The sequence below is a fragment of the Coregonus lavaretus genome, assembly GCF_964263955.1.
Source record: "Coregonus lavaretus genome assembly, chromosome: 23".
In the NCBI taxonomy this organism is placed as follows: Eukaryota; Metazoa; Chordata; class Actinopteri; order Salmoniformes; family Salmonidae; genus Coregonus; species Coregonus lavaretus.
The window spans coordinates 40,311,711-40,339,493 of record NC_140010.1 but is presented as its reverse complement, the minus strand read 5'-3'; the positions used below and the strand labels follow the sequence as shown (position 1 = coordinate 40,339,493).

At 45.1% G+C, this 27,783-nt stretch overlaps 1 protein-coding gene across 1 annotated transcript in view; it reads left to right on the top strand.

Moving 5' to 3' along the window:
• The window catches only part of LOC311150840 (activated CDC42 kinase 1-like), an 83,526-nt gene that overhangs the window by 39,840 nt on the left and 15,903 nt on the right, over positions 1–27,783 (top strand). The window contains exons 2-9 of the mRNA XM_084188388.1: positions 10,692–10,869; positions 19,187–19,257; positions 23,561–23,809; positions 24,893–25,045; positions 25,844–26,127; positions 26,538–26,664; positions 26,806–26,952; positions 27,535–27,629. Of these exons, the coding sequence (XP_084044514.1) occupies positions 10,692–10,869; positions 19,187–19,257; positions 23,561–23,809; positions 24,893–25,045; positions 25,844–26,127; positions 26,538–26,664; positions 26,806–26,952; positions 27,535–27,629 (1,304 nt within the window). The remainder of the gene's footprint in view (positions 1–10,691; positions 10,870–19,186; positions 19,258–23,560; positions 23,810–24,892; positions 25,046–25,843; positions 26,128–26,537; positions 26,665–26,805; positions 26,953–27,534; positions 27,630–27,783) is intronic.

Sequence of the window (27,783 nt, the reverse complement as noted above, 5' to 3'; positions counted from 1 at the left end):
AAGAACTACAACGCTGCTGGGTTTTTCATACTCAACAGTTTCCCGTGTGTATCAAGAATGGTCCTCCACCCAAAGGACATCCAGCCAACTTGACACAACTGTGGGAAGCATTGGAGTCAACATTACATTTACATTTTACATTTTAGTCATTTAGCAGACGCTCTTATCCAGAGCGACTTACAGGAGCAATTAGGGTTAAGTGCCTTGCTTAAGGGCACATCGACAGATTTTTCACCTAGTCGGCTCGGGGATTAGAACCAGTGACCTTTCGGTTACTGGAACAACACTCTTACCCACTAAGCTACCTGCCGCCATGGGCCAGCATCCCTGTGGAACGCTTTTGACACCTTGTAGAGTCCATGCCCTGACGAATTGAGGCTGTTCTGAGGGCAAAAGGGGGTGGTGCAACTCAATATTAGGAATGTGTTCCTAATGTTTGGTACACTCCGTGTGTATCTCGATTAAAAACAAATGAAAAAAAGTTTTCTCTAAATAGGCTTTGTTGTATTTGATCAAAATAGTTTAACCTGCTTTTTTGCAATAATCACTGATTTGGCTTTTGAATTTAACCACAACCATGCATATTGCACATTCACTAACAATGACCAACTTCTTGTAGCAGGCATTATAGAAAATTAACACAGGTCTCATAAACTATATCTCAAGCACAAGACCACTTGCTAGTGAGTAGCCAGCTAATCTTTATATTTCAAGTTTAGCCAACCTGGATCTATTTGCTATCTAACAAGGTAGAACAGTTGAATTGTTATGAACAATGTTCCCTCACATTTTTTCCGGCACTGAGTAAAATTTCAGGTCTGCTGAGTGCAAACTCTGTGCAACTTCCAGCGCACGTTTACTGTGAACACTGAGCCTGTACCCACTTTAAGTTACAGTTTTAACAGTGGTCAAGTAGGCTACTGTGGCTATTTGATCATAATGTAGGGTTACCAGAGTGGCTTACCATCAAAAACAATGGAGAAATGCATAACATTTTAACATGGAAATACAGTGAGGGGAAAAAGTATTTGATCCCCTGCTGATTTTGCACTTTTGCCCACTGACAAAGACATGATCAGTCTATAACTTTAATGGTAGGTTTATTTGAACAGTGAGAGACAGAATAACAACCAAAAGATCCAGAAAAACGCATGTCAAAAATGTTATAAATTGACAGTATTTGACCCCTCTGCAAAACATGACTTAGTACTTGGTGGTAAAACCCTTGTTGGCAATCACAGAGGTCAGATGTTTCTTGTAGTTGGCCACCAGGTTTGCACACATCTCAGGAGGGATTTTGTTCCACTCCTCTTTGCAGATCTTCTCCAAGTCATTAAGGTTTCGAGGCTGACGTTTTTTGCAACTCGAACCTTCAGCTCCCTCCACAGATTTTCTATGGGATTAAGGTCTGGAGACTGGCTAGGACACTCCAGGACCTTAATGTGCTTTTTCTTGAGCCACTCCTTTGTTGCCTTGGCCGTGTGTTTTGGGTCATTGTCATGCTGGAATACCCATTTTCAATGCCCTGGCTGAGGGAAGGAGGTTCTCACCCAAGATTTGACGGTACATCGCCCCATCCTGTCCCCTTAGCAGAAAAACACCCCCAAATCATAATGTTTCCCCCTCCATGTTTGACGGTGGGGATGGTGTTCTTGGGGTCATAGGCAGCATTCCTCCTCCTCCAAACACGGCGAGTTGAGTTGATGCCAAAGAGCTCGATTTTGGTCTCTTCTGATCACAACACTTTCACCCAGTTCTCCTCTGAATCATTCAGATGTTCATTGGCAAACTTCAGACGGGCCTGTATATGTGCTTTCTTGAGCAGGGGGACCTTGCGGGCGCTGCAGGATTTCAGTCCTTCACGGCGTAGTGTGTTACCAATTGTTTTATTGGTGACTATGGTCCCAGTTGCCTTGAGATCATTGACAAGATTCTCCCGTGTAGTTCTGGGCTGATTCCTCACCGTTCTCATGATCATTGCAACTCTACGAGGTGAGATCTTGCATGGAGCCCCAGGCCGGGGGAGATTGACAGTTATTTTGTGTTTCTTCCATTTGCGAATAATCGCACCAACTGTTGTCACCTTCTCACCAAGCTGCTTGGCGATGGTCTTGTAGCCCATTCCAGCCTTGTGTAGGTCTACAATCTTGTCCCTGACATCCTTGGAGAGCTCTTTGGTCTTGGCCATGGTGGAGAGTTTGGAATCTGATTGATTGATTGCTTCTGTGGACAGGTGTCTTTTATACAGGTAACAAGCTGAGATTAGGAGCACTCCCTTTAAGAGTGTGCTCCTAATCTCAGCTCGTTACCTGTATAAAAGACACCTGGGAGCCAGAAATCTTTCTGATTGAGAGGGGGTCAAATACTTATTTCCCTCATTTAAAATGCAAATCAATTTATAACATTTTTGACGTGTTTTTCTAGATTTTGTTGTTGTTATTCTGTCTCTCACTGTTCAAATAAACTACCATTAAAATGATAGACTGATCATTTCTTTGTCAGTGGGAAAACATACAAAATCAGCAGGGGATCAAATACTTTTTTCCCTCACTGTAGCTGTTCTATCGTTCAGCCTACAGTAGCAGCCAATGTGTGGTGTTCAATGTAGGCCTACATTCTATGAGACTTTTGAAAAAACATGCAGGGCTTGACATTAACCTATTTATCCACTTGTCCTTCAGACAAGGAGGTGACTGAACATGTTGTTGTTTGATGCAAGAAACCACTTTACAAAATAAAATGCCTTATTCCCATACCATTATTACAGAGAATTAGACAAATTATGCTACCCTCTGCCTATTGGCTACTTAGCTTATTCAAGATTGTCTCAAAATACAGCACTGCCCCTTTAAGACAAAAAAAGCTCTATACCTGACTCATTTCAAAGATGTCTGGAAATGTACACGTTTTGTGCTCTCGTAGGAAGCAATCACTCCGCCATTGCTGACTACAAATGATCTATAACTGGGCTAATAACTCACTAACTAGCAAAGGATATGAACAAATGTGCACGTGGCTACATGCAGCTCTCGCTTTGATCTCTAAACAAGCGCATCTACTCACGATCGCTCATGCTGTAAACACAGTCCAGTTCAAAGTGAATGATGCACATCCATATATGGTCTATTTGCATATAGGTCTACTGCAGCTCTGATTGGTTATCAGTCTGTGTAGAGTACGGGCTGAGTTGTGCATGTCAATGCATTATAATCGTACTCCGATGCATACTGCCTACAAAAAAATAAATATGTATTGCATAATTACTTTTGCATACTAAGTCTTACATAGTTCATTTTGTTTAGGTATGTTGCATTGAAAGTGGCTAATATTGCGTTGATTCGATCCCAATTCCCACAGTAAAGGGAAACGTTGATAGTGTTAACTAACGGTGAAAACTCTAGAAAGTTGAGATGTTCAATCTCGTGCTTCTCTGCATTGCCTGATTTATTCTGCGTGGCAGTATCGGGGAGTTGCATAGAGGGAACATTGGTTATGAACACACCCAACTGTTTGAACAGCATGATAGCTTGTCCACTTTGTGAAGCTGTTGAAATCAAGTGGCCTAACTAATTTCATAGAATGAGAACGAGTTGCCAATTCCTTATATAATCATTTTCTATGCTCATTGCTCTTTTATAAAATGGCAAAAATGCTGCTAGCAGTATGTGGTACCGCAATGCCACGCGCAACAGAAACGTAGCATTCATTTTCCAGAATCAGTCTTCACTCTTACTCCCATTTTAGTAGGCTCTGCTCTTCACACAATTTGAGAAGTTGAAACATAAAAAGGGTATTGTTAGAAAGGTTAACTTCTCCATTACAGTAAAATAATGTCTCAATGTGTTTGGGTGTCCATATGACGGATTCTGTTGGACCAAAGCTCAAATGCAAATAGCGAGTTGAAACTGTTTGTTGTCAGAGAGGAAGAAGTGATCTTTCACCTTTTGTTGCTCTGAGTTTCAGGGGGAGGGCTTGGTGTCTGTGTGCAAGTGGGAAGATGCACAGAAAAGGAGGAGTGAAGGAGACGAGACCAAAAAGACAACATGAGAACAAGCGGACATAAAAGCTCATAAAAACTAAAAATAACAAAAACCTTGATTCTTGCGATACAGGCATGTGGAATATCGCGCAAAAACATATTTTTGAATTAATTTGATATACCGCCCCGGGCCTAAATGTAGTTTAGCTGGGATTGCATAAATCCCTGACCCAAAGATGGTCACACATCTGGATTTGTTTATTCCCAATGAAAACTCAAGCAACTTCTGCAGCTGGGTGTTTTTGAAGCAACAGAGACACTGGGCCGGACAACAGGTCATGATGTTCATTGCTTCACTTTGCTAAATGCCGAAGCCCTGCCACATGAAGGTCATTGTTTCACATTGCGAGGCCACTGCTACATGCCTTCACCCAGTTATGAACTGCAATGATGAGGCCCATTTGGCCCATTTCGAAAATACTTGCTTAATCATTTTCTCTGGCTTGACAAAACCTCACCACAACAGCTGTACTTGCTCTTCTTGAGCTTAGGACGACATACTAACACAGTCTACCCACTAAATGTATTCTACTAAACACACTAATAAATACACTATATATACAAATGTATGTGGACACCCCTTCAAATTAGTGGATTCGGCTATTTCAGCCACACCCGTTGCTTCACAATCTGGCAGTCCGAAGGACGAATCTGGGTTTGGCGGATCCCAGGAGAACGCTACCTGCCCGACTGCATAGTTCTGTAAAGTTTGGTGGAGGAGGAATAATGGTCTGGGGCTGTTTTTCATGGTTCAGGCTCCTTAGTTCCAGTGAAGGGACATCTTAACACTACAGCATACAATGACATTCTAGACGATTATGTGCTTCCAACTTTGTGTCAACAGTTTGGGGAAGGCCCTTTCCTGTTTCAGCATGACAATGCCCCCGTGCACAAAGCGAGGTCCATTCAGAAATTATTTGTTGAGATTGGTGTGGAAGAACTTGACTGGCCTGCACAGAGCCCTAACCTCAACCCCATTGAACACCTTTGGGATGAATTGTAATGCCAACTGCCAGCCAGGCCTAATCGCCCAACATTACAACATCTAGTGGAAAGCCTTCCCGGAAGAGTGGAGGCTGTTATAGCAGCAAAGGGGGGACCAACTCCATATTAATGCCAATGATTTTGGAATGAGATGTTTTGAAGAGCAGGTGTCCATATACTTTTGGTCATGTAGTGTACAAGTCTAGACACCCTAAAACAGTCTGTCTCGACGATTCATTCTTGAAACACTTTGACTTTAAGGCTAACAGTTATACAAGTGGTCGCAGTAGGCTTCCACGGATCCAGTTGAGGAAAGCACTGCTTGCTTTTGCCTGGCTTTGTCTATTTTTGATTTTGACTCAGGAACTCTGTGAGACAAATACCTTCGGGCTTACTTGTAGAGACTACAGGGAGGGTATTTGCGCAGCATGTCTTGAGAGCAGTCCAGGACCTTTTGCATTTCTTCATTCCGCCAAGGGGAATGAGTTCAGGCCAGAAGCATTTTTCACCAGGGACTTCTTGTAGCTCTTCCCACCCCATTCCATTACTACAAACCCTCCCTCCAGTTCTCCCTCCACTTGGAGGTGAAAGTTAGTGAGCTCAATCCTCAAGGAAAAGACAGCATTTTGAAAACTTGTGGTGGATTCTTCATTTTACTGCCCTTCCATTCCAATTGTTTCAGACCAGACAGTGCAGATGAAAGAAAGGTAACAGAGACACCTGACCAGTTTTTTCAGACCAGACACTGCAGGTCAAGGGAAGGAGACGAGCAGAGAAAGACTCTTTAGACCATTGAGATGCAGCCTTTTCTGTTGGCCAGCATTCCCCACCGCCCCGTGACAAGTGACACCTAGCAGCAGAACACCGCATCCAGCTTCCGCCCCTCGCGCCTCCCAAGCACCAAATCCGTGTACACAACGTCAATATTTATCTTTCTACCGCCAACTGCCTTGCTCCAAAAAGGTTAGTGGAAACTTACTACCAGGGCTCAAGACTGAGACCATTTAGTGGCATTTTGCGACCCTTTGACTTGGCTGTGCGACTGACATTTTTTATTGGTCGCATTGGTGTGATCTGCACATTCTACATAGTCACCTCACTCAAAACGTCCTATTTTTAGGAGGCTAATAACATGATTTGGTCAAACAGTAAAGTGCATTATCCTCATGGTTCCTGGAATGAACACTTCTGCCCTGAGTCTGATGCTCTGCCTGTTTCGCTGGGGCCTGCTGCTATGATGAGCGAGCCGCTCTCACTGCCTCCCACTGCGCTCTGGGAGAAAAAATAAGTGTCCTGATTGTATAACATTTCAAAATCCAATTGTGGGAAAACACTGATATATTTGATATGGCTTTGAGATACGGAGCATGTGAAATGCACGTTGGCCATTGCGAGTGGATGGGCCTCATTGGGTAGTATGCTAGATTGCAAAGTTTTTTTTAGGACATTACATTTACTGTTAGATTAATACATAGCTTATACCAGTGGGTATTCTATTTAGTTAGCAATCCAGCTAATGTGTTTTGAATTTGAGATATAACAAAAGCCTAATTGCCAACCCAAAGTTCATGACAAAAACTGGATTAGGTTGTACATCAAACTATCTTGAATCATGCATTCCTGCTTAAACTTGTTAGATGAAAATGTATTTCTTGAATACCATCTCAGTAGTCTATTACACTTTTTAATGAAGCACTGTGAATGACAGAAAATGATTAGGCCTACTAATTCTTTCTATTGCCTGGCGCCGTGAAAAAACTGAAAAGGTTAGTGGTACCAGGGGAAAATGTTAGTCTGGAGCCCCAACAGCCCCCCTGCCCCCCCAACCCCCCCCCCCCCCCCCCCCCCTCTGAATTTTCTTTTTTTTGTGGACTCCTGCTTGTTCTCATGTTGGCTAAAGGGTAGACTGGACAGATGCTAAGATTGTTTGAAGGTTTCAACGCCGACATTTAACCTCTTTAGGTATCAGCTCTGACAAGCCTGTGATGTGAAGTGATGTCGACTCACGTCTTAGGCACCGCCACGAGAGGCGACAGTTTGGTGTCAACAGCTAAGCAGGGAAGTTTCAGCATCGCCACCCAAATGAAGATTTAACAGAAGTTAATGCAGGGATAAAGTACCTTGTAGAGCAATTCTCAACCATTGCTTTTTCCGTTTTCCAAGATACAGCTTAGCATAGTGGCTTTTCTTCAAACACCTGATTCAGCGAATGAAGGTATCAAATCAGCTCTGCGCTGAGCTGGAACAAAAGCTTGCACACCCTGTAGCTCTCTAGAGCTCCACTGTTTTGCACTATTGCTGCAATGCTAATTCAGTAGACGACTGACCTTAACCTACTGTCTGAGGTCATTTTTTTAATGAGTGGAATTAAGCCAAAAATAAATTTGAGGTTGTGGTCATTTGCTTCACGAATTCGCTAGATTTTATGTTGAGTGTTTCCCCTTAAATGAGACGGATAACCTTTAGACTGAGCATGGGTGAGTCAGTTGAGCCCACTGCTTTCTACTTGGGGGTTGTAGAAGTAGACGAAGCCCAGTTGCCAGACCACTAAGAGCTGTGAAATTCCAAAGTGCTGCTTGGAATATTGAGACAGGAATATTACGGCATGTGACCTAGTTGTAGTGGATTCGTATCAGGATGCAAACATCTGCCGTAACCATTTTGAATCTGAACTTGTGTCACGTTTGAATCAAAATAGAAGTCATCTCTTCTCATGTCACTCATTTGAGTGATAGGCGATGGGTCTATGTCTTGCTAGTTAGTGAAAGGTTTTTGGACTTAAAGATCTATGTGTGCACATTTGTGGGTGCACTATCACGTGTGTGTCTGCAAAAATTATGAATTGAGATTGTACTTTATTGTCTGCTTGACTGACTAATCGTAGACTAATTTGAACTATGAAACTAAAGGAAGCGACACTCCAGTCTCAAACCCAAACCCATTAACAGTTGAACTGGGTAAGAGGAAGCCATGACAACCTTGGCTCCTTAATAACCTATGAGCCTGCCTTGGTCCATACAGGAATCCCATCAGTCACAAAAGACTGGTTTTGAGTCCTCTTACCTAAATGACAGAGAACTTAAAAACCTGGGTCACATCATACAAGACTGCACCATTTTGCAATGTCTAATTTTTTTGGTTCGTTTTGGAGATCTTAACTGCAAAGCTAGGGAAGTTGGATTCATATATGCTCGTGAGATTAGCAATTTCTTTTATCAGTTTTTGGGAAACCAATCAGATGCTAACAATGCATGTGACATCATGGAGTTGTGAACTTGTCTTTCAGGAAACTTCCAGCCTTTTCACATAGCATTAGGCAGCATTAGAAGTTTAAACAGCATAGCACAGGATCTACTGTAGCATGATGTCAGTTTTTCTGCATTAGACTGTCTTGCGTGACAGACTACACACACACACACACACACACACACACACACACACACACACACACACACACCACACCACACCACACTTATGAGGCGCTCACTGAGGCACTTAAAGACTTCCTGACACTCAGGTGACCCCTTGTTTGTCTTCTTATGGGGTCATGTCTAGATGGGATACAGCTTTTGTCAAAAGCAGATATATTTTTTCTCAATTTTAGCTAACCCTTTTCCTAACCTTAACCTAATTCTCCTAACCTTAACCTAATTCTCCTAACCTTAACTTACACAGTAGTTTAGGAGAATTAGGTTATCTTAAACCTCCTGCAAAAAGTCAATTTTGACAAAAGGAGTATCCCTTCTAGACAAAACCCTCTTACAGGGGCCCCTCTTTCGTATCTGAGGTACTAGTAGTTGCTGCTCTTCCATCAATAGAAAAATTCAGCAGCCAATCACATAAAACATCTCCCTCTCTCTCTCTCTTTCCCCCTCACTATCGTCTCAGTTTGAGGCTCTGTCTGTGTACTTCAGTCCTTTTCTTCTCTCCCCCTCTGATCTCTATCAGGACTAGATAGGTGGATAATTGAAAGCACCTGGTATCCGACAAACGCTCCAAGTCAGTTAGAGAGGAGAGCATCCGGACATGTTTGACAGAAGTCAAAAGAACTCTTGGCATCCTGATGACATTTGTTTGTCAGTTTCATTTGACCGCTTTCGCCACATAAACAACTCAGCACAGAAGTCGATGTGTAGGCTATCAACCAAGATCATACAGCTCTTCATACAGCTCTTCATACAGCTCTTCATTCAGCTTGTCATACAGCTCGTCATACAGCTCTTCATACAGCACTTCATACAGCTCTTCATTCAGCTCGTCATACAGCTCTTCATACAGCTCTTCATACAGCTCTTCATTCAGCTCGTCATACAGCTCTTCATACAGCACTTCATACAGCTCTTCATACAGCGCTTCATTCAGCTCTTCATACAGCGCTTCATACAGCTCTTCATACAGCTCTTCATTCAGCTCTTCATACAGCGCTTCATACAGCTCTTCATTCAGCTCGTCATACAGCTCTTCATACAGCGCTTCATACAGCTCTTCATACAGCTCTTCATTCAGCTCTTCATACAGCTCTTCATTCAGCTCTTCATACAGCGCTTCATACAGCTCTTCATTCAGCTCGTCATACAGCTCTTCATACAGCTCTTCATACAGCACTTCTATGCAAGGTATGTTTGAGAATGAGGAAAAGGGCATCAATTGATATGTGGATAGATTGTCTGTTTGGATAGATTGTCTGTTTGGATAGATTGTCTGTTTGGATAGATTGTATATGTGGATAGATTGGACATGTGGATAGATTGGCTATGTGGATAGATTGGCTATGTGGATAGATTGGCTATGTGGATAGATTGTCTGTGTGGATAGATTGGCTATGTGGATAGATTGTCTGTGTGGATAGATTGGCTATGTGGATAGATTGGCTATGTGGATAGATTGTCTGTTTGGATAGATTGGCTATGTGGATAGATTGTCTGTTTGGATAGATTGGATATGTGGATAGATTGGCTATGTGGATAGATTGGCTATGTGGATAGATTGTCTGTTTGGATAGATTGGATATGTGGATAGATTGTCTGTTTGGATAGATTGGATATGTGGATAGATTGGACATGTGGATAGATTGTCTGTTTGGATAGATTGGATATGTGGATAGATTGTCTGTTTGGATAGATTGGATATGTGGATAGATTGGACATGTGGATAGATTGGATATGTGGATAGATTGGATATTTGGATAGATTGGAATGTGGATAGATTGGATATGTGGATAGATTGGAATGTGGATAGATTGGATATGTGGATAGATTGGATATGCGGATAGATTGTCTGTTTGGAAAGATTGACTGGGCCTTTTGAGGGATGTAATGTCCTACATTCCAATGTGGTCCGATCTGATGAGCAGTGCACAGTAGATGGAGCCTGTTGTGTATCAACTGGACACCAGATATGCTTTGCACGGTCTCTTCTCCTGTGTCTGTGTACTGATGTCTGCCTACCGATCTATGACAGTGCTAGTGTATTCTTGGGGGGGGGGGGACGACTGGTGTGCTAAATTGCTTTATCTGTGTCTATGACTGTGAAGAGGTTGTGTAGTCTTCAGTTTTTCCGTTAGGTTTTAGTGTTTTTTTTTTACAGATAATGTGTGCGTGCGAGGAGGGCACAGAATGGCTCAATGTTTAAACCCAGTTTCTCCTCTATTTTTCTGTGTGTTATCCAGAAGCTGGGCAGTAATATGCAGTCGGAGGAGGGCACAGAATGGCTCCTGGAGCTGCTGATGGAGGTGCAGCTGCAGCAGTACTTCCTCCGTATCCGCGACGACCTCAACGTGACGCGACTCTCCCACTTCGACTACGTCAAGAACGAGGACCTGGAGAAGATCGGAATGGGGCGACCCGGTGAGTTTTTATAGTGGGGATGGAGTGTGTGTGTGTGGGGTGGTGTGTGCGGTGTGCGTTCATGCTGTGCATCTTTGTCCAAGTGCATTCTTGCACTATTTGTGTGTGTGGACAGTGCTATGAAAAAGTATTTGCCCCCTTTCTCATTTTCTCTACTTTTGCATATTCGTGATACTGAATGTTATCAGATCTTCAACCAAAACCTAATATTAGATAAAGTGAACAAATAACACAAAAATTACATATTTATTTGATTTATTTCATAAACAAAGTTATGCAACACCCAATTCCCCTGTGTGAAAAAGAAATTGCCCCCTTACACTCAATAACTGGTTGTGCCACCTTTAGCTGCAATGACTCCAACCAAATGCTTCCTGTAGTTGTTGATCAGTCTCTCACGTCGCTGTGGAGGAATTTTGGCCCACTCTTCCATGCAGAACTGCTTTAACTCAGTGATGTGTGGGTTTTCAAGCATGAACTGCTCGTTTCAAGTCCTGCCACAACATCTCAATTGGGATTAGGTCTGGACTTTGACTAGGCCATTCCAAAACTTTAGCAATTTTCATTTAGACTTGATTGTGTGTTTTGGATCATTGTCTTGCTGCATGACCCAGCTGCGCTTCAGCTTCAGCTCACAGACGGATGGTCTGACATTCTCCTGTAGAATTATCTGATACAGAGCAGAATTCATGGTTCCTTCTATTAAGGCAAGTCGTCCAGGTCCTGAGGCAGCAAAGCATCCCCAAACCATCACACCACCACCACCATGCTTGACCTTTGGTATGATGATCTTACTGTGGAATGCAGAGTTTGGCTTTTGCCAGGCATAATAGGACCCATCTCGTCCAAAAAGTTGACTCAAGTTTGCCAAAAAGCACCTGGATGATCATCAAGACTCTTGGAAGAACGTTCTTTGGACAGATTATTCAAAAGTATAACCTTTTGGACGACATGGTTCCAGTAATGCCTGGCGAAAGCCAAACTACTGAGTTTCAAACTCTGGAAGCAACGTCAGCACAAGAACTGTTCGTCGGTCGCAATGCCAAGCGTTGGCTGGAGTGGTGTAAAGCTTGCCGCCATTGGACTCTGGAGCAGTGTAAATGCGTTCTCTGGAGTGATGAATCACGCTTCACCATCTGGCAGTCCGACGGACGAATCTGGGTTTGGCGGATGCCAGGAGAACGCTACTTGCCCCACTGCATAGTGCCAACTGTAAAGTTTGGTGGAGGAGGAATTAATGGTCTGGGGTGTTTTTCCATGGTTCGGGCTAGGCCCTTTAGTTCCAGTGAAGGGAAATCTTAACGCTACAGCATACAATGACATTCTAGACGATTCTGTGCTTCCAACTTGGTGGCAACAGTTTGGGGAAGGCCCTTTCCTGTTTCAGCCTGACAATGCCCCCGTGCACAAAGCTAGGTCCATAAAGATATGGTTTGTCGACATTGGTGTGAAAGAACTTGACTGGCCTGCTCAGAGCCCTGACCTCAACCCCATCAAACACCTTTGGGATGAATTGGAACGTCGACTGCGAGCCAGGCCTAATCGCCCAATATCAGTGCCCGACCTCACTAATGTTCTTGTGGCTGAATGGAAGCAAGTCCCCGCAGCAATGTTCCAACATCTAGTGGAAAGCCTTACCAGAAGAGTGGAGGCTGTTATAGCAGCAAAGTGGGGATCAACTCCATATCAATGCCCATGATTTTGGAATGAGATGCTCGACAAGTAGGTGTCCACATACTTTTGGTCATGTAGTATACATATAGGTAGGGATAGAGTGACTAGGCAACAGGCTAGATAATAAACAGTAACGGCAGCGTATCTGAAGAGTCAAAAGAGTTAGTGCCAAAACGTTCGATGCAGATGGTCCGGGTAGCTATTGGTTAACTATTTAGCAGTCTTATGGCTTGGGGGTAGAAGCTGTTCAGGGTCCTGTTGGTTCCAGACTTAATGCATCGGTACCGCTTGCCGTGCGGTAGGAGAGAGGAACAATCAATGACTTGGGTGGCTGGAGTCTTTAACCATTTTTAGGGCCTTCCTCTGACACCGCCTGGTATAGAGGTCCTGGATGGCAGGGAGCTCGGCCCCATTGATGTACTGGGCCATACGCACTACCCTCTGTAGCGCCTTGCAGTCGAATGCCAAGCATTCGCCAAGCAGCAGTGATGCAGCCAGTCAAGATGCTCTCAGTGGTGCAGCTGTAGAACTGTTTGAGGATCTGAAGACCATGCCGAATATTTTCAGGCTCCTTCACGTCTGTTGGTGTGTGTGGACCATGATAATTCCTTAGTGATGTGGACACCAAGGAAATTGAAGCTCTCGACCTGCTCCACTACAGCCCTGTGGATGGGGGGTGTGCTCGGCCCTCTGTTTCCTGTTTCTTGCTGACGTTGAGGTTGTTATCCAGGCACAACACTGCCAGGTCTCTGACCTCCCTATAGGCTGTCTCATCAGTCAGTGATCAGGCCTACCACCGTCGTGTCGTCTGCAAACTTAATGATTGTGTTGCAGTCATGGGTGAACAGGGAGTAGAGGGGACTACGCACGCACCCCTGAGGGACTCCTGTGTTGAGGGTCAGCGTGGCGGATGTGTTGTTGCCTACCCTCACCACAGGGGGGCGACCCACCGGGAAGTCCAGAATCCAGTTGCAGTAGGAGGTGTTTAATCCTATGGTCCTTAGCTTAGCGATGAGCTTGGAGGGCACTATTGTGTTGAACGCTGAGCTGTAGTCAATGAACAGCCTTCTTTCATAGGTGTTCGTTTTGTCCAGGTGGGAAAGGGCAGTGTGGAGTGCAATAGAGATTGCGTCATCTGTGGATCTGTTGGGGCGGTATGCAAATTGGAGTGAGTCCATGGTATCTGTGATGATTGTGTTGATGTGCGCCATGACCAGCCTTTCAAAACATTTCATGGCTACAGATCAAATCAAATCAAATCACATTTTATTGGTCACATGCGCCGAATACAACAGGTGCAGACATTACAGTGAAATGCTTACTTACAGCCCTTAACCAACAGTGCATTTATTTTAAACAAAAAAGTAAAAATAAAACAACAACAACAAAAAAAGTGTTGAGAAAAAAAGAGCAGAAGTAAAATAAAGTGACAGTAGGGAGGCTATATATACAGGGGGGTACCGTTGCAGAGTCAATGTGCGGGGGCACCGGCTAGTTGAGGTAGTTGAGGTAATATGTACATGTGGGTAGAGTTAAAGTGACTATGCATAAATACTTAACAGAGTAGCAGCAGCGTAAAAAGGATGGGGTGGGGGGGCAGTGCAAATAGTCTGGGTAGCCATGATTAGCTGTTCAGGAGTCTTATGGCTTGGGGGTAGAAGCTGTTGAGAAGTCTTTTGGACCTAGACTTGGCACTCCGGTACCGCTTGCCGTGCGGTAGCAGAGAGAACAGTCTATGACTAGGGTGGCTGGAGTCTTTGACAATTTTGAGGGCCTTCCTCTGACACCGCCTGGTATAGAGGTCCTGGATGGCAGGAAGCTTTGCCCCAGTGATGTACTGGGCGTACGCACTACCCTCTGTAGTGCCTTGCGGTCGGAGGCCAAGCAGTTGCCATACCAGGCGGTGATGCAAAGAGTCAGGATGCTCTCGATGGTGCAGCTGTATAATTCTTTGAGGATCTGAGGACCCATGCCAAATCTTTTTAGTCTCCTGAGGGGGAATAGGCTTTGTCGTGCCCTCTTCACGACTGTCTTAGTGTGTTTGGACCATGATAGTTCGTTGGTGATGTGGACACCAAGGAACTTGAAGCTCTCAACCTGTTCCACTACAGCCCCGTCGATGAGAATGGGGGCGTGCTCAGTCCTCTTTTTTTTCCTGTAGTCCACAATCATCTCCTTTGTCTTGGTCACGTTGAGGGAGAGGTTGTTGTCCTGGCACCACACGGCCAGATCTCTGACCTCCTCCCTATAGGCTGTCTCATCGTTGTCGGTGATCAGGCCTACCACTGTTGTGTCGTCGGCAAACTTAATGATGGTGTTGGAGTCGTGCCTGGCCATGCAGTCATGGGTGAACAGAGAGTACAGGAGGGGACTGAGCACGCACCCCTGAGGGGCCCCCGTGTTGAGGATCAGTGTGGCAGATGTGTTGTTACCTACCCTTACTACCTGGGGGCAGCCCGTCAGGAAGTCCAGGATCCAGTTGCAGAGGGAGGTGTTTAGTCCCAGGATCCTTAGCTTAGTGATGAGCTTAGAGGGCACTATGGTGTTGAATGCTGAGCTGTAGTCAATGAATAGCATTCTCACGTAGGTGTTCCTTTTGTCCAGGTGGGAAAGGGCAGTGTGGAGTGCAATAGAGATTGCATCATCTGTGGATCTGTTGGGGCGGTATGCAAATTGGAGTGGGTCTAGGGTTTCTGGAATAATGCTGTTGATGTGAGCCATGACCAGCCTTTCAAAGCACTTCATGGCTACAGACGTCAGTGCTATGGGTCGGTAGTCATTTAGGCAGGTTATCTTAGAGTCCTTGGGCACGGGGACTGTGGTGGTCTGCTTGAAACATGTTGGTATTACAGACTCAGTCAGGGACATGTTGAAAATGTCAGTGAAGACACTTGCCAGTTGGTCAGCACATGCTCGGAGTACACGTCCTGGTAATCCGTCTGGCCCCCCACGTACGGTCACTGTGAATGTTAACCAGATGTGAGTGCTACGGGGCAATAGTCATTTATACTGATTACCTTGGCGTTCTTGGGCACAGGGACTATGGTGGCCTGCTTGAAACATGTAGGTATTAGAGACTGGGTCAGGTAGAGGTTGAAAATGTCAGTGAGGACACTTGCCAGCTGGTCAGCGCATGCTCTGAGTACGCGTCCTGGTAATCCGTCCGGCCTTGTGAATGTTAACCTGTTTAAAGGTGTTACTCACATTGGCTACAAAGAGCGTCCGGAACAGCTGGTGGTTCATGGTTCAGTGTTGCTAGCCCCTTAGCTCGTCTGGTAGGCTTGTGTCACTGGACAGCTCGTGGCTGGGTTTCCCTTTGTAATCCATAATAGTTTGCAAGCCCTGCCACGTCCGACGAGCGTCAGAGCCGGTGTAGTAGGATTCGATCTAGGTCCTGTATTGAAGCTTTGTCTGTTTAATGGTTCGTCGGAGGGCAGAGCGGGATTTCTTATAAGCATCCGGATTAGTGTCTTGCTCCTTGAAAGTGGCAGCTCTAGCCTTTAGCTCAGTGCGGATGTTGCCTGTAATCCATGGCTTCTGGTTGGGATGTGTACGTACGGTCACTGTGAGGACGACGTCGTCGATGCACTTATTAATGAAGCTGGTGACTGATGTGGTAAACTCCTCATTGCCATTGGGTGAATCCCGGTACATATTCCATTCTGTGGTAGCGAAACAGTCCTGCAGCTTAGCATCTGCTTCATCGGACCACTTCCGTATTGGTACTTCCTGTTTGAGTTTTTGCTTCTAAACAGGAATCAGGAGGATAGAGTTATGATCAGATTTGCCAAATGGAGGGCAAGGGAGAGCTTTGTATGTGTCTCCGTTTGTGGAGTGCAGGTGATCTAGAGTTTCTTCGCCTATAATTGCATAGGTAACATGCTGGTAGAAATTAGAACATTGATTTAAGTTTGGCTATTCACAAGCCTGGAGAAACACCTGCTTTTCTCTCCCTCACTCCTTGTCTCTCTGTGGAGCAATGATAAACAGGATGTATTTCCCTTATGTCGGCTCCCACCACATCCTTTCTTAATTTACCCCTGATTTCCAGCACATCCACTAAGCTCACTGTAGTTATACTAACTGTATTCTGTTAGGCTAGATTCCACTCTCTTTTGTCCTGGAGTTACGCAAACTTGGAAGTGAAACAGAATATCAATAAAGTATTTTCTTTCCAACACGAATGCCCCTAATATCTTTTCATATTTCACATTTAACCGGTAATTATAAAAAATATAAAGCGTAAACCTTGCAAATGTAATTTCCAAAAATGTATACACTGAGTATACAAAACATCACCTACTACAGCGAGTGAAATCACTGCAACACTTAACAAAGAGCTGCAGTTAGTTTCAGAATGGGTGGTAAGGAATAAGTTAGACCTAAATATTTCAAAAACTAAAAGTATTGAATTTGGGACAAATTATTCACTAAACCCTAAACCTCAACTAAATCTTGTAATAAATAATGTGGAAATTGAGCAAATTGAGGTGACTAAACTGCTTGGAGTAACCCTGGATTGGAAACTGTCATGGTCAAAACATGTTGATACAACAGTAGCTTATTGTTGTCACTTGTTAAATTGTTGTCAGGTTAAATAAAGATTTTTAAGCCTTGAGGCAATTGAGACATGGATTGTGTATGTGTGCCATTCAGAGGGTGAAGGGGTGAGACAAAATATTTAAGTGCCTTTGAACGGGGTATGGTAGTAGGTGCCAGGCGCACTGGTTTGTGTCAAGAACTGCAAAGCTGCTGGGTTTTTCACACTCAACAGTTTCCCATGTGTATCAAGAATGGTCCACCACTTAAAGGACATACAGCCAACTTGACCGTGGGAAGCATTGGAGTCAAGGGTGGGTGGGTGGTGCGCAACTCAATATTAGGAAGGTGTTCCTAATATTTGGTACACACAGTGTACGTTGGCTACATTCCAATATCCATACTAGGATACCACTTAGAAATACATACCCAATCAATCAAATATATTTTATAATATTACCGAATAAAACTGTGATCACTGCACTACAAACATTTTAACCAATCACAGCATTTTTACTGCATAAAATTATTAAATCAAGCCACACGTCAACAAAACCTTTCCCCCGTCAGCACATTTTTTTAAATAACTTGAACAAAATCATCTCAAATTGCAATGCAAAATGTCAGAAGTGCTGCATCTAAATCAAGCAGTTTTGCCCGCTACTATCACAGAAAAACGCTGTGGAATCCTGGAGGGACTGAACAGTACAGAACAGTGCAGTCCCAGAGCATGCTTTTCTTACGTATCAAGTACAGCAGTGGTGCCCAACTATCCTCTGAGAGGGCTACCCCTTCTGGAAGCTTTTGCAACAACCCTAATCTAGCCTGATTCTACTAATTAGCTGCTCACCAGGACCTTGATTAGCTGAATCAAAGGAGTTACAGCACAACAGGGTTGAAGCAAAAGCTTGCATTGCCAGTAGCTTTCCAGGAAGAGGGTTTGCCGACTCTGAAGTATACAGAACAAAAATAAAAAACGCAACATGCAACAATTTCAATTATTTTACAGAGTTAGTTCATATAGGGAAATCAATCAATTGAAATAAATTCATTAGACCCTAATCTGTGCATTTCACATGACTGGGCAGGGGCGCAGTCATAGGTCCACCCACTTGGGAGCAAGGCCCACCCACTGGGGAGCCAGGCCCAGCCAATCTGAATGAGTTTTTCCCCACAAAAGGGTTTTATTACAGACAGAAATACTCCTCAGTTTCATCAGCTGTCCGGTTGGCTGGTCTCAGACGATCCCCGCAGGTGAAGAAGCCGGATGTGGAGGTCCTGGGCAACGTGGTCTGCGGTTGTGAGGCCGATTGGACATACTGCCAAAATCTCTAAAACGATTTTGGAGGTGGCTTATGGTAGAGAAATGAACATTACATTATCTGGCAACAGCTCTGGTGGACATTCCTGCAGTCAGTATGCCAATTGCACGCTCCCTCAAAACTTGAGACATCTGTGGCATTGTGTTTTGACAAAACTGCACATTTTAGAGTGGCCTTTTATTGTCCCCAGCACAAGGTGCACCTGTGTAATGATCATGCTGTTTAATCAGCTTCTTGATATGCCACGCCTGTCAGGTAGATGGATTATCTTGGCAAAGGAGAAATGCTCACTAACAGGGATGTAAACAAATTTGTGCCCAAATATGAGAGAAATAAGATTTTTGTGCCTATGGAACATTTCTGGGATCTTTTATTTCAGCTCATGAAACATGGGACCAACACTTTACATGTTGCGTTAATATTTTTGTTCAACATAGAATAGGATATTCGCATATGAACAGGTCCAGAGCGTTAAGCATTAGCATAACACTGATTGTTAAGTGAGCGACTCAATGTTTGGTTTACAACCCTCTGCGCCCATACATTAATGAATGAATGAATGAATGATGTTGAATTGAATATGACTATCACTATCACATAGCATAGTGATATTACTGTAGTTTTTGGAAGAAGGAGTTTCTGATTCTTGGTCTACATAGTCAGTGACATTCTCCTCTCTCTCTCTCTTTCTCCCTCTCTCTCTCTGTCTCTCTCTCTCTTCTCTCTTTCTCCCACTCTCTCTCTGTCTCTCTTCTCTCTGTTTTTCGCGGGTGTCGCTACAGGGCAGAGACGGCTGTGGGAGGCGGTCAAGAGGAGGAAAGCCATGTGCAAGCGGAAGTCCTGGATGAGCAAGGTACGGTACACAAATGCATACATACAGATACCCTACATACAAATATAATACATACAGTACACTCACTCTACAGTACAAACGATCTGTCTCGTACAGTGTCTTGATCCATCCTGTCGCACATTGTCAATCTCTGTTCCCTGTGGACATTAGGTCGTGTTATCTTTGGTCTGAATTCACTGTCCCCATAGCTTGGTTTTACAGACTGAGTTCAATTGAGCTGAGCAGTTGTGTATACAATGGAGGTGTATAGAGAGGTTAGATGTCAGGTTCATTTGTGTGAGCGCGCACATGTACAGGCAATTGCCAAAATAAAGGAAACACCAACAAAGTGTCTTAATAGGACGTTGGGCCACCACGCGCCACCAGAAACACTTCAAAGCACCTTGGCGTAGATTCTACAAGTGTCTGGAACTCTATTGGAGGGATGCGACACCATTTTCCCACAAGTAATTACATTATTTGGTGTTTTGTTGATGGTGGTGGAAAGTGCTGTCTCAGGTGCCACTCCAGAATCTCCCATAAGTGTTCAAGTGGGTTGAAATCTGGTAATTTTTGCCCTCAGAACATCCTCAATTCGTCGGGGCATGGACTCTACAAGGTGTCAAGCATTCCACAGGGATGCTGGCTCATGTTGACTCCAATGCTTCCCACAGTTGTGTCAAGTTGGATGGATGTCCTTTGGGTGGTGGACCATTCTTGATACACACGGGAAACTGTTGAGCATGAAAACTCAGCAGCGTTGCAACCGCTGTGCCTGGCACCTACTACCATACCACGTTCAAAGGCACTTAAATAGTTTGTCTTGCCCATTCACCCTCTGAAGGCCACACATACACAATCATGTCTCAATTGTCTCAAGGCTTAAAAATCCTTTAACTTGTCTCCTCCCCTTCAAGTGACATCAATAAGGGATCATAGCTTTCTCCTGGATTCACCTGGTCATTCTCTGTCATGGAAAGAGCAGGTGATCTTAATGTGTTGTACACTCAGTGTACACAGAATGCATAGAGACAGACAGATTCTAGTATGCTCACAAACATACAGTGCACTCCCGCACACACACCACACACACACACACACAGAGCTTGGCTGGCTCTATCGCTGTCAATTGAGTTTGCATATGACCCCTGAGTGGGCATGTATAACGGAGTACAACTCTGAACTGTACCACTAATTGTCTGCTGAATAACCACATTACACACACACTTACTCACTGCCATGTCACCCTCTGAGGTTTAGTATTTGGGAGCTGCAGGCCTCTAGGATGCAGACTGCAGTGTTGGCCGCTCCAGCCAGAATGCAGCCAGGCTGAGGAGATGATAGCTTTCTAAAATTACACGTGTTTGTTTTCCGCTTCTGGCACCAACCACCGGTCCAAGTAATCTGCCTCCTCAGCCACTGACTGTGCTTGTGTGTTTGTGTGGGGGAGCTCAGGGTGTTAGTGTGTGTGTGTGTGCGTGCGCGTGTGTGTGTGCGCGTATGGTTATTCAGCAGACAGTTTGGGGTACAGTTTAGGGTTGTGTGCTGGTCTACCATCTTCACTATTTAAAAAAAACGTCCCTTCCCCTATTTAGAACACCAGACTCAACACAGATACAGACATACAGACTGCAGAACAGACTTATTGATATACACACCACACCACAGACGTGGAGCTGTAAAAATCCCCTCAGCCAGTAATGTCCAACTCCGTCTGCACTCAGATCACCTTTTGCCTTGATCAACAGTATGTCTTGCCCCTCTAAACAAAGCAACCTAACATACTGTTTACATTGAAGTCCCATGTACAGTATGGGTTCATATTGAGGTCAATAAGTAGTTGTAATAGCCTTACTCAAGGTTACTCCATTAGTATACCCCAGGGCCTGTATTCATAGGAGTGCTGATCTAGGAACAGTTTTACCTTTAAGCTGATAATAAATAAGAGGGGGGACCTGATCCTAGATCAGCACTCCTGCTCTGAGATGCTTTACGGGCTGAGACATCTTTTTTTCTTCCAAAGACCAACTTAAATATCTGTGTTAACAGTTTTTCTGCCTTAAAAGAAAAATCCACAAAAGAAAAGTCCACCGTTAATACAGTCAGCAGTCAAGTTTTCAAGATCTAGAATTTCAAGAAGAAAAGTGTCTTGCCACATCATCATAATGGTGCGTTTAGAAAAAAAATACCCCAAAACTTAACACAGATATAGGCTAGAGAAAGCAACAGGAAAAACTGGAATAAGCCAAAGAGGCATTGTAAAAAGCTTGAGGAGCATGGAGAAAAGCTTTAGACACTGAGGGAAGGGGCTTGATTTTAGTTCCTACTCACTGACACAAGTTTAATTTCCCTTCTTCCTCTCATAAAGATAACGGAATATCCTGGAGTTCTTGCGGAATACGGAAGGGAGGATTTGGTGTGTGTGTGCGTGTGTGTCTGTTAATTCTGTGTTAACTAATGTTTGTCTGTGTTTGAGTTTATCCATGCGTCTTGCTTGCACGCTCGTGTTTTTATGTTAATGCATGTTTGTGTGTAGTATTTGTCTGTTTGTGCATGTTTGTGGCAGTATTGTTTGAGAGGATGTGTGTGTGTGTGTGTGTGTGTGTGTGTGTGTGCATATGCGTACCCCCCTCTGCCTCCACCCCTCCCGCCCTCACCAATCCCCATATCAAGATAACAGGCTAGGGATCACTCTGCACCCTCCCTGCTGTGGCACCCCTGGCCAAGTGAGCCGACCGTGGGGCGCTGGACATAATTGAGCCCTGGCTCTCCTCAACACACACCTCCTACAGCTACAGCACACACTCAATGGCTGGGAGGGAGGGAGGGAGGGAGGAAGAGGGGGGAGGAGAATAACCCTTCACACTGGGGCTGGGGAGAGGGAGAAACGAGAGAGAGAGAGAGAGAGACGGGTGGGATGGGGGGATCGAGATAGAGATACAGAAAGAGGGGAAAGAGGGAAGATAATATCAGGCCCACTTCCCCCTCTACACAGCACAAGCCAGTGTCTCCCCTTTACAAAGTGCCTCAGCAGATAGCTTAATGACCGTTAGAGTTGAAAGACATGCTATCTCAACTCAACTAGGTGCTGTGGTCCTACCACCCTGCCTCCACACAGACAACCAATGTTGCTCTCCTTCTTTGAATACTGTACAACTAAGGTCAAAGTGCAGGGCTGCTTTGAAAAAAATAAGTTGTTCTCAATGGGACTCCATGCTTTAATAATACAATTTTTAAAAAGTAATACCTTGGCTGGCCACTTCAGTTAAACTTGCTCTTTATCTTTTGCAACTGTTCCATGTGGATATACAATTTTTTTTAGTTACATCTAGTACCGGGTCGGACACCCCTTTGCCTCCAGAACTGCCTGAATTCTTCAGGGAATTCTACAATGTGTCGGAAAAGTTCCACAGGGATGTTGGTCCATGCCGACTCGATGGCCTCAGCTAATTGCTGCAGATTGGACAGCGGTACATTTATGCTGCGAACAGCCCGTTCCATCTCATCCAATAGATGCTCTATTGAGTTGAGGTCTGGGGACTGCGCAGGCCACTCAAGTAAACTGAACTCGCTATCATGTTCCAGGCTATGTTTTTCCACTCCTCAATTGTCCAGTGTTGGTGATCGCGTGCCCACTGGAGCTGCTTCTTCTTGTTTTTAGCTGATAGGAGTGGAACCCGGTGTGATCGTCTGCTGCAATAGCCCATCTGTGACAAGGATCGACAAGTTGTGCGTTCCGAGATGCCCATTCTGTACACCACTGTTGTACTGCGGCCCACCTGTTAGCTTGCACGATTCTTGCCATTCTCCTTCGACCTCTCTCATCAACGAGCTGTTTTCACCCACAGGACTGCCGCTGATGTTTTCTGTTTGTCGCACCAATCTCTGTAAACCCTAGACACTGATGCGTGTGAAAAGCCCAGCCGTTTCTGACATACTGGATCCGGTGCTCCTGGCACCGACGATCATACCACGCTCAAAGTCTCTTAGGTCACTCATTTTGCCCAATCTAACGTTCAATCGACCAGTAACTGAATGCCTGCTTTATATAGCAAGCCACGGCCACGTGACTCACTGTCTGTAGGCGCAATCAATTTTCGTGAACTGTGTGGTGTACCTAATAAACTGGCCGGTGAGTGTATATCTTAATGGTGAACAACTTATTCTCACTGCTAAGTACTGGCTGTCTTTTTTACAGCAGTCAGATAACTCCTGGGCTACAGCACCCAAAGACTCATTTACAGAACTTAGTAAAAGTAGAGAACATATTTTGTTCATTTTGTATTAACACCATCTCCCCTCATTCCCTCTCTTCTTTCTCCAGGTGTTCAGTGGGAAGCGTCCGGACGGCGGGGACATCCAGCAGGCGGCGCCCACCTCCTCCTTCCGCAAGCTATCCCCAACGCCGCCCCCGGGGGTTGAGGGGAATCCTCTATCCCTGTCCCAGCCCCCCCAGCAGCAGGCCCTCACCTGTCTGATCAGCGAGAAGGACCTGGCTCTCTTTGAGAAGCTGGGTGACGGCTCCTTCGGGGTGGTCAAGAGGGGCGAGTGGTTCACGCCCGCCGGGAAAGTGGTGAGAGGGACTGGGGAGTGTAGTGTGTGGGTACGGTACTGTTTGTGGGAAAGGCTGGTAGTGGGAGAGGTATTGGTCTGCATCTTACCCCCTATAGGCCCCCCTTTAGAAAACAGGGTCCCATCTAGACACATCTAATAACACACATGCTTCTGGAACACTTCTGGAACGCTTGATGTATACAGTAGTTTCACAGTACGGGATCAGGATAAAAAGACAGAGGAAGAGAGGGAAGAGGATATACAAGTCCCTCATGACCCTGGGAAACAAAGTATCAGTGGGTTCAAAGTTCAAACCATGACAACATGGGTAAAATGACCAAAAACACCTTCCTTCCAACATCTGTTCTGGTCAAACCCTTGACCACTAGCCCCTATAGATTTGACCTTGAGGGAGGGAAGGAGCGAGGGCGTGATGAAGAGAGAATCTTGTCCAAACACTCTCCAGCAGTGACCGCAACATGGCCAGATGGGAACAGTAAAGCCAGGTGCAGAGTCACAACAGATCAGTATCCAAGGGAATAGTTTACAAAACATTTCACAGAGCCCATAGAACAGGGGTATTCAAAGCTTACCCTCTGAGGTCCGGAGCCTGCTTGTTTTCTGTTCTATCTGATAATTAATTGCACCCACCTGGTGTCCCAGATCTAAATCACTCCCTGATTAGAGGGGAAGAATGAAAATAAGCTGTGGAACTGGCTTTGAGGTCCAGATGAACATCTAGACCAGTGGCTGGGAATAAGGTCAGCTGATCTCCTACGTTATGCTGTAGTAGGACCTCCGTTCCCGTCGGGTTCTTATCCTACAGCATAATTGACCTGATATTTTACCTGATGATTTCAGCACCTTGCCACTGTCCTTAACAGCATTTAGATTAGCATGTAGGTCAGGCCAACTTGAACAACAAACAATAAAGTAAAAAAGAATCTTGTTCAGGAAGTGCAACCTGGTGCTCTATTGTCTCCTGGTTTAAGACTGTTCTGCGGCCGCCAGGCTGTTAGTAAGTGCAACTGGCTATCAATCACTTTCACTATGGATTTTGATTTAGCATTTTGCTAACATGGTCCCCAATCTTTCTCTCCAGTTGACCGTAGCGGTCAAGTGTCTGAAGACGGACATGCTGAGCCAGCCGGATGCGTTGGAAGACTTCATCTGCGAGGTCAACGCCATGCACTCCCTGGACCACCAGAACCTCATCAGGCTGTACGGGGTGGTGCTCACACAACCCATGAAGATGGTACGGACGGACACACACAACACATGTTCAATACGTCATTTGAGTCCACAAATCAGATTACATTTGCAATATGATCATCGATACAAAATACACCTTCTTCGCCCATGACAGCTGACACAGAGCCGTATCTTTCCAGCTGCTTTGCTTTTCTCTTTGTACATGCTTGTGTACATGCCTAAATAGCAGCACCACCAGCTTACACTCAAAACCTATACTGTTCCTAAGCGCAGACAGTGTCAAGTTTACAAACTGCTTCCTGTCCATGTGGCCCCTTTAAGTAATATCAATGGCAGAAGTGATTGAGACCGAGGACTGAAATAAGGATTGACGTTTCCGCTCTGTTCTTTTCATCTCTGCGTCATTACATTTACATTTGAGTCATTTAGCAGACGCTCTTATCCAGAGCGACTTACCTCCCCTGTACTTCCTCAGTATTATTTTGGATTGATGTGGAGTACATTGTGTTTGGAGTCAACCAATAATGTTACATTGTTGTCACCTCCTTCCCCTCCCCTGGCACTCCCCGCAGCACCACTCCCTTTAAAGCAGGGTTTCCCAAACCTCTCTGAAAGTACCACCAGCTGGTCCACTTATTTTATGTATTGCCGTACTGGCAGCAGATTCATTTAGTCACCAAGCCTTTCATTAGTTGAATTTGGTGTGGTAGCTCTGGAATACATCAAATACCTGGAGGTACTCGAGAAGAGGTTTGGGAAACACTGCTCTAAACTCTTGGGAGCTCACAGCCGTTACATTTTTGTTCCAGCCCAGCACTAACAACACACCCTCCTTCTCCAGGTGACTGAACTAGCCCCGCTTGGCTCCCTCCTGGAGCGCCTGCGCTGCGTCCGCCCACAGGGCCCCGTCCTCATCCACACGCTGTGCCAGTACGCCGTGCAGGTGGCGTGCGGCATGGCCTACCTGGAGCAGCGGCGCTTCATCCACCGCGACCTGGCCGCCCGCAACATCCTGCTGGCGTCGGCCCAGAGGGTGAAGATCGGCGACTTCGGGCTGATGCGGGCGCTGCCCAACAACCACGAGCACTACGTCATGCAGGAGCACCGCAAGGTGCCGTTCGCGTGGTGAGTGGGACGGGGAAAGGGGATGGTGGTTGGGTGAGAGGGACGGTGCAGTGGGAAAGGGAGTGTGTGTGTTGCCACCGGGGGAGGAAAGGTTGGTGTGTATTTGTGTGTCGGTGTGATCAGGGCCACAATCAGTAGGCAAACGTTGTCTGACGTTGCAGATAGAAATGCCATGAATAGAGCTTACATGATTCTGTTATTCTACATGCTTGAGACATGTTTGTTCTAAGTAACATATTTTTATCTGAACATTCTACAACTTTGTGCCCTGGGGAATGAGCCCCTGATGTGGCTATGCATGGATGCCATAGTGTGTGTTTTTTTCCACTTTCTCGTCACCTTTTTGATCCATGGTCTTAACGTGTGTGTGTGTGTGTGTGTGTGTGTGTGTGTGTGTCTTCCCCCTCCAGGTGTGCCCCGGAGAGCCTGAAGACGCGGACGTTCTCCCACGCCACAGACACCTGGATGTTCGGGGTGACGCTGTGGGAGATGTATACCCACGGACAGGAGCCCTGGCTGGGCCTCAACGGTAGCCAGGTACACACAGACACAGAGCAAACACAGACACTCAATCACTCTCACACACACACAAAATAGAAATACAAATATTTTGGGGTTTTACGTCAAGGTTTCATTGTGGGTTCAATTTAAGTATTAAAGTCTGTGTATGTGTTTCAGATCTTACACAAGATAGACAAGGAGGGTGAGCGTCTGCCCAAGCCAGAGGACTGTCCCCAGGACATCTACAACGTCATGCTGCAGTGCTGGGCCCAGAAACCTGACGACAGGCCCACCTTCGTCGCCCTCAGGGAGTTCCTGCTCGAGGTACGCACACCTCTGTGTGTGTGTGTGGGGGGGTGGTTTACATCAGTGTTACATCAGTGTTAGTCTTCTTCGTGCATGTTTTCATGGGTGTATTTGGCCCGAGTCTATTTTGAATGTGTACGTTTGAGGTTGAATACACAACCTTCATAAGCGACAATTGTGCGTTCTAACGTCAAGTCTAGTTTATCAATCTGCTTACAACCTGAGATGTCAGTGCTAGCGCAAATACTTAACCTTTTTGTAGAAAATGTCATTTAATTTACATTATTTATTTGTATTACTTAATGACAACATGAAGTTGGATTTTTGGAGCCCTTAATGTGTTAAATGGACATATAGCCCCACCTAGTGAATCTTCTACTGTACTGCATGGGCCTTACCAACTGAAGAATCTTAACTTGTGTTCTTGCTTAACTGATGTCAATGGAAGATTTGTGGAGGAAAAACTCAAAACTGATTTCAATGTAGATTTTGGGCCCAAATGACTTCGTTCTGATGCCTTGTGCCACACTGTTGGGGTGCAGTGTTAGTTAAATGTACTCAAACTTGGTGTTTGTGTCCGTATGTGTGTGTCCATACCAGACCATGCCAACAGACATGTGCGCGCTGCAGGACTTTGAAGAGGCCGACAAGCTTCAGATTCAGGTCAACGACGTGATCACCATCATCGAGGGCAGGTGTGTGTGATCAACTAATGAACTATAAATCAATATTCTGTCATTGTGTTTTTCTTTGCATGTTTGTGTATGTGCATGTGTCTGCATCTTCTTGCATGCCTGTGTGCGTGAGTATCTGCCCCTGTGTGTGTACCTGCCTGTGTGAATAGTATTT